Source organism: Hibiscus syriacus, unplaced genomic scaffold, assembly GCF_006381635.1.
Source record: "Hibiscus syriacus cultivar Baekdansim isolate YM2019G1 unplaced genomic scaffold, ASM638163v2 tig00110597_pilon, whole genome shotgun sequence".
Taxonomy (NCBI): Eukaryota; Viridiplantae; Streptophyta; class Magnoliopsida; order Malvales; family Malvaceae; genus Hibiscus; species Hibiscus syriacus.
This window is the reverse complement of record NW_024062795.1, coordinates 1,085,306-1,093,081: the sequence shown is the minus strand read 5'-3', so window position 1 is coordinate 1,093,081 and position 7,776 is coordinate 1,085,306. Positions and strand designations below refer to the sequence as shown.

At 33.4% G+C, this 7,776-nt stretch overlaps 1 protein-coding gene across 2 annotated transcripts; it reads left to right on the top strand.

Annotated features, from left to right (window-relative positions):
- The first annotated feature begins 6,347 nt into the window (after window positions 1-6,347).
- On the top strand, window positions 6,348-7,515 carry LOC120134365 (protein NONRESPONDING TO OXYLIPINS 2, mitochondrial-like). Of its 2 annotated transcripts, XM_039150800.1 has the most exons (3): window positions 6,348-6,548; window positions 6,669-6,832; window positions 7,459-7,515. In XM_039150800.1, exons 1-2 carry the CDS (start codon window positions 6,415-6,417, stop codon window positions 6,817-6,819), a joined length of 285 nt encoding a protein of 94 aa, XP_039006731.1. In that variant the 5' UTR covers window positions 6,348-6,414; the 3' UTR covers window positions 6,820-6,832; window positions 7,459-7,515. The 2 variants fall into 2 exon arrangements, with proteins under 2 accessions (XP_039006731.1, XP_039006730.1); XM_039150799.1 differs by lacking the exon at window positions 7,459-7,515 and having other exon boundaries at window positions 6,349-6,548; window positions 6,669-6,989.
- Window positions 7,516-7,776: the final 261 nt, after the last annotated feature.

Sequence of the window (7,776 nt, the reverse complement as noted above, 5' to 3'; positions counted from 1 at the left end):
TGGGTCCTGCAACCAACATGTCATCCACATACAACAGCAATATAACAAAATCGTTATCACCGGACCTCTTGAAATAAGCACAATGGTCTGCATTAAGTCTGTTATATCCAAGGCACATAATGAAGGAATCAAATCTCTTATACCAACACCTCGGCGCCTGCTTTAGACCATACAGAGATTTGTTCAACCTGCAAACCAAGTTCTTCTTTTCTTTTTCTTCAAAACCTTCAGGCTGGAGCATATAAATTTCTTCTTCAAGATTTCCATGAAGAAAAGTTGTTTTAACATCTAGTTGCTCTAGATGTAAGTCCAATGTAACACATATTGCCAAAACTACTCGAACTGTTGTTAGTCGAACCACAAGAGAAAATATTTCATTGAAATCAATACCTTCTTTTTGAGCATATCCTTTGACCACCAGTCTTGCACGATACCTCTCAACTTGATCGTCACCATTTCGCTTGATTTTAAAGACCCATTTATTACCAATTGGCTTCTTTCCTTGTGGTAGTGGCACAAGGTCCCATGTACTATTTTTATAAAGGGCTTCAATTTCTTCTTGCATCGCCATCATCCACAGAGAAGCATCTGAGATGTTTATTGCCTCCTGGTATGTTGATGGCTCATCGTCCTCTGTTAAAAGGCAGTATGCAACATTTCCTTCTATAACATAATCTGAGTGCCAATTGGGATGTCTTTTCACACGATCTGATTGACGAGTTGTTGGAGCTTCAGAACTCTCTGGTTCTTGTTTATCATATGTTGGTTCTGCTTCAGAAAAATCTCCTTGTTCAACCTCTTTTTCCACATGTATCTGTGTAGTCTCTGACTTTTCAGTGCTATCATCGTCTTCTTTTCTTTGTAGTTTATCTTCTACAAATATAACATCTCTACTGATGATCACTTTGCGGGCAGTGAGATCCCACAAGCGATACCCCTTTACTCCATCAGCATACCCCAAGAATTTGCATTTTCTGTATTTTGGATCCAACTTTGAAATTTCTTGGGAGTTGTACATCACGTACACTATACTTCCAAATACATGAAGGTTTGAATAATCAGCTGGTTTTCTAGTCCACATCTCCATTGGTGTCTTCAGCTCTATTGCAGTTGATGGAGCTCGATTCACCAAATAACAGGCGGTATTGACTGCTTCTGCCCAGAATGATTTTCTAGGCCTGCATCCCTCAACATTGCTCTTGTTCTTTCTAACAAGGTTTTGTTCATCCGCTCTGCCACTCCATTTTGTTGAGGAGTGTTTGCCACTGTGAACTGTCTTTTGATGCATTCTTTCCTGTAAAAGTCATCAAATTCTTCGCTTGTGTATTCTTCTCCATTATCTGTTCTGAAACACTTGATATTATTTCCAAAATCAAGTTTCACCTGTGCTTTGAAGTTTTTGAAAGTTGAAAACACGTCTGACTTCTTCTTAATAGGGTGCACCCAACATCTCCTGGAGTAGTCATCAATAAATGAGACAAAGTATTTTGCTCCACCTAGGGATGTTACTGGTGCTTGCCATACGTCAGAGTAAACCAATTCTAGAACACTTTTACCTATAGAATTTGATGTGTTGAATTTCAACCAGTGCTGCTTACATGTTATGCAATGCTCACACAAAGTAAGTGATATCTTTGTTAAGCCTGGAAGTAGCTTTTTCTCCACAAGGACTTTCATTCCTTGTTCTGACATGTGTCCAAGTTTCTTATGCCATAGCATTGCAGAATCTGAATTACATGAGGTAACAGAGGCTTCTGCTTCTAGCAATGTCTCTCCTTTCAGCATGTACAAGTTTGCAGCTATCTTTTCACCTTTCAGCACCACAAGCGCTCCACGGAACACCTTCATGATTCCTTTCCGTGTTTAATCTTGCTAGCATTATTATCCAACAATCCGTAGGATAATAAATTTTTCTACAAGCCTTTCACGTGCCGCACATCTCGAACAACTTTAATTGTTCTATCATACATCTTTAATTTGATGGTTCCCACACCAACGATCTCTAAGGCATGATCATTGCAACTATACACAGATCCTCCCGAGACAGGTTCATAATGATGGAACCATTCTCTTCTTGAGGTCATGTGATATGTCACTCCCGAATCAATGAGCCATATATCTGCAAATCTTTTTCTGCCTTCCACGGTGGTTGACGCTTCACAACATAGAGCATCTCCATCATATGAAGTGTTTGCGGTATTGCCTTGTGGATTGGAGTTTTTATTTAGACTCCAACAATCCTTCTTCAAGTGACCCTTCTTTCCACAGTTGTAGTACTTTAAATTCTTCTTGCTTCTCGACTTCGATCTACCATGTTTGTGACTGCTGCTTTGGCCACGTTCTGTTGATCTCCCTCTCATCGTTGTCATCGTTGTTAACGCTTCTGCTTGTTGCAGATTTACTTGTCTGTCTTCCTTGTTCTTGCGCCGATTTTCTTCTTGGAGAATAGCAACTGCAACGTTATTGAAGACTAGACTGGTGACATTACTTTTTGTCAAGTTGATGATGAGTTGATCATACGAATCTGGTAGACTTTGAAGTAGAAGTTCAGCACGTTCTTGTTCTCCTATTTTACAAGTTAAGGATGTAACCTGAGAAAATAAAGTGTTCAGTGTATTTAAGTGCTCTGTCACTGAAGTAGATTCTGGCATATGAAGAGTGTACAATTTTATCTTAAGGAAAATTTTATTGTGCAACGATGTGGCCTCGTACAATTTGGTGAGATGATCTCATATCTCCTTAGCTGTCTTCTTTTCCTCGATGCTTGAAAATACTTCATCTGCTAATGCTAGATGAAAGTTTACCATAGCATTCCCGTCCATTTCGATCCATTTGTTGTCATCTGTGAAATTCATTGCCTTTCACTGATAGCCGCTAGACAACCGTCTTTCCTCAGGATAGCCTTCATCTTCAATTTCCACAATGAGAAATTTCTCCCATTGAATTTTTCAATATCAAATTTCGTTGCCATAGCTTCTTTTACGGATAGCTCCCACTATTTCACTATCGTGAATAGTTCTCTAGAACCTTCAAAGAATGGGTAATAACTTCTTATTTTCTTATGTTGGAGGATCCACCTTTTGGTGGCAACCACAAAGACAATAAGCAGATATTACACACTCTAATCTAGCTCGATACCAATTGTTGCGGAAGACGGCTATCGGATAGAGCAAAAATGCAACTGATAATTTGAGAAAATAAAAATTTAAGATAAAAGAGACAAAATTTACGTGAAAAACCCCTAAATAATATAGGGTAAAAACCACGGGCAACGGTAGAAGAATTTCACAATGAGAAAAATAGGAATTACAACCTCTCTCGATCTACCAAGGAGAAAACAATGATAATTCTCTCTTGATAAAAAGGAGAAAATAACTCTCAAGAAACTCTCTAAATTATCTATAGTATTGGAAGAAAGCTAGAATGCTTTGGGATGGTTTTGAAGCTAAATGAGCTAGGGTATTTATAGTTGAAGCTTTAAGGACTAATTTGTAAATACCATAAATTACAATGACCAATTGCATAGTTTTACCATCCACATTTTCAACATTTTAGGTGGAATTGTTTTTCAATCCAAACTTTTTGTGCCTAACAATTTTTTTCAACAATTTGCACCAAATAGTTTGGTCATCAATTTGGCCACTTATCTTGACTTTTCAACATAGAGTATTGTACTTACATGGGCAAACTACAAACGTATTGGTCGTCATGATGGTCAAGATTCTATATTATTGAAAATTCGAATATTAAGGAATCTTGTTTGTGAGCCCAAGGGATACAAGTTTCTTGCTTAATAATGAAACTTTTGGGATTTTGGATTTTCATCCGTAAGTATTAACAATGCATACATATTTTACAAACATAACATTTCAAATTTAAGACTTCAAAATAGAATAATTTTAATTTTAATTTTGGTATGTTAAAAATTATAAAATAATTCTATATGCAAAAATAATACCACATGCTTAAATGTCTACAAATACGTACTCATATTTCACATACTAGTTTTATGAATAGGATTACAGATTAATTTAAAGTTTGACATAAAATTCATATGTGATAAACAATTATGTAGTTTCATACATTTCATAATATTTGTTTATCTAATTAGAACTAATATTATTATGGTAAATTACACGGATGATCACTTTTATTAACTTAAAAATTATCTTTCTCCTAAAATTCTCCTACGTTGTGAGTCCAATACCCATTAGAAATAAAATTCTCCTTTCTCCTTCCCTAGATAGAAATTATTAAAAAAAATTATCAACTTTCAACTAATTTACTTATCTTAACCTCTCAAACCTTTCTTTTTAACCTGCTTTGACATTGTTATTACATATTTTAATGGCTATAAGTTTACACTTTAGATATAGTTTCAACAACAATAACTCAAATGCTTTAAACATTTGCAAGTTTATCCCTTCTAATATAAAATCTTAATTTCGTCTCTATACCTAAACAAAACCCAATTACTCGACAACATGCTCGAAACTTGTTTTCCCAATTAAACCAACCTATCCATGCAACAACCCAATACCCATATTAAACTCTAGGCCCAATTACAATAAGACCAAAACATGTTTACCATAAAACCTATCCAACTAACCCAAACCCAATTACATAGCGCCTAAAGCCTCGAGCAGCAACAAAGCCTTAACCTTAATCTTGGAGCCCAGTTACATAAGGAGGTTTGGGTCTGGTTAACTTTAATTATAAAAATTTATAATGTTACAGTATTAATTTATTATAATTTAAATATTTTTTATAATAATATATTAATTTACATATGTATTTTTATATGTTTTATATTATGATATACATATATAATACATTATTGGTGATAGAATGATAAAGCTGACGAAGGCATGTGTAGATGTACAGTATATATGGACCCTCCGGATAGGGGTGTTCATTCGGTTAATTCGGTGGCCGAACCGACCGAACTACCATTTTCGAATTAGCCGAACTTTTTTTTTAACCGTTAATCGAACCGAACCAAACTTTTTTTCAAAAATATTAACCGAACCGAATAAATTTCGGTTAATTCTGTTAATTTTCGAATTAACCGAAATTTTTTAGAATTTTAAAATTTAATATTTTTTTAATTAAAAAAATAATTTACAATTAATTTAAATAATATCTAATTAATTTGATTCAAACATTTTGCATTTAGTTTTGATATTATTTTAATTAATTAATATTGATTTGGGTTTTAAATGGATTTTAAATGGATTGGGCCTCTTAATATAATTATATTTAAAGGTTAATTCGGTTAATTCGGTTAATGAACCGATTTCGAACCGAATTAACCGTTAACCGAATTTCAAAAAAACCTTAACTATTCCCCGACCGAATTAATTCGGTGACTGATCGAATTAACCGAACTAATTCGATTCGGTCGGTTAATTCGGTTAAAACCGAGAGATAGTAGCGTTATTTACTAGGCACAAGTGATTAGGACTGACAACCCGTTTTCAATTATATTTTAAGTTATTAGAATTCTATTTGATAAATTTAATTTAATTTAGTTTTTAAAATCAGATTTATAAAACTACAAATCAAATTATTATTATGAAATTTTCTCTTTTCCCTTATAGTGCGTTTGGTTCACGGAATGTAAGATTATTAGTGAGAATGTAAGATTATCAGATAATAGGATTACTAGGAATGTTATATTTTTTGTTTGGTTGGTTTAGCAAGAATGTAAGATTACTGTGTTTGGTTAAAAGAATAAAAGATTATTGGAATATATATTTGACAAAATTATCCTTATTATATATTTATTTTTTTAACAAATTGAAAAATACTTATATAATATTTATATATTTTCTTTAAAAAATTTAAATTCATAAAATATATATATATTTTTTTTACAAAATTGAAAATATAAAAAGGTTTAATGAAAGGGTAAAATTTTATTTTAAATCCTGAACTTCATATAAAATTTTAATTACAATTTTTTTTGTAAATCTAAAATATTTTAAGGATAAATTTGTAATTTAATCTTCATAGAATTTTTATTATTCAATGACAGAAGAAGAATATTTTTGAAAGAAAAAAAATTAAGGGCATTTTAGTATAAAACGCCGTAATTCAACAATACCTAAGGAAAGTGAGGTAATAACATTCCCGATAATATACACTAAAAAATCAACTATTAATAATAAAACATTACCGAGAATGAGATTCTCGACCAACCAAATATGAGAATATAAGAATCTCACATTCCTTGATTCAAACACCCTAATACTTCTTCAACGACGTCATTCTCTTTTTTTTTCCTCCCTAATAATATTAGTTAAAATACGCCCCCAAAAAGAAAACATCTAAAACCCCACAAATACCCGTAGAACCCTATTGTCCCCCATCAAAATCCTCGCCCTAACATTCAAATCTTGTTTCTTCTCAGCCATGGCGTCGCGCTTTAGATCTGTCTCAAAGCCAACATTCTCTATCCTGAAATCGACTATAAACAAGCCAAACCTTAAACCCAGTCCCGCCTCTCATCTATTCTCTGTTCATCCCTCGCCTCCCACATTTTCAAGGCAAGCCCTTTAAAAACCGCATTTTTAACTCCTGTAATTTTATCATTATATATATATATATATATAAATTGGGTTTCCTTCAAATTCACCAAATTTTTTTGTGCCTTTTGAACTTTTCAGGCCCGTTTCTCAGTTGGGTTGTCTTCAATCTCTGCTGCCTCTCCACTCAGCGGTGTCTTCAGCTCGGCTCACCTCGTGTCTAGGAACCGATTCAATGTGCTCGAGGTCGTTGTCTCAGGGTATGCTTTGCAGTGCGAATCCAGGAGTTTGATAATCTAGAAAATGTTTGTAAATTTGTTTCCCCAATCAACCTTTTTTTTCTCGAACTCTATGGTTAATTAACTAAGAAACGTTGTTTGTTTGTGTTGTCTTACCTCATGGCACCATAATATTCATCTCCAATCACTTGTCAATCTAAAGATACCAATTTGAAAACACTTATATGTTCTTTGTTGGTTAGATTTATATATGTGTAATTATTATAGTTCTTAATGTATAAGGTTTAGCCTTCTTAAATAAAACCATGAGAAACTGAAATGCAGAAAGTGGGCTTCTGAATTAATCAATTGGGAAAGTGGAAATGGTGAGAAATATGTGTATGTGATAGAGTAGAAACAAATTTTGCGGTGCTTGAACGGCTTTAACTCAAGGTCCAGTATCCAATATCATCTAACTGAGCTCCTCAACAACATATATATATATATATATATATATATATATATATATATATATATATATATATATTTGTGTGAAATGAAGTTATTCTGAAAGAGATTAGAAAAAACTAGGTCTCAATCAAACGAACAAAAGAAAAGCCTAGACAACTTAGTGGAGATTAAATTTTAGTAACAAGTGAGTGAGACTAACTGTGCATGCATGATGATTTGCTAAGTTGGGTGTGTTGGAACAGGGGTAGATACAAACAAAGACACTACCTGAGTTGGAGAGCTTGCATATGGTTTGAAAGGTTGTGTACGACTTTATGAACTCTTAAGAAGTGCACTGAAAATGATTGATATTTCTTTTGTTAATCTAATTTGAAGATCGTGTTCTGTTCTATTCAGCTATAGTTCACTGTTTACTTAATTACTTTCTGCATATATTATACTGTTCCCTACTAGGATATATGAATACCATGTACATAATAAATCTATAGCTCTCTCTTTTGATTTACGTTCAGCTTCTGTATACTTAGGTTCTCCTGTTGAAATGAATAATTAGGTTAAAT

Excerpts from the sequence above, each read along its gene's own strand:
- LOC120134365 (XM_039150800.1), top strand. The coding sequence starts at position 6,415 with ATGGCGTCGCGCTTTAGATCTGTCTCAAAGCCAACATTCTCTATCCTG. Across the intron at positions 6,549-6,668 it reads TCGCCTCCCACATTTTCAAG|GCCCGTTTCTCAGTTGGGTT; the intron begins GCAAGCCCTTTA and ends TGAACTTTTCAG.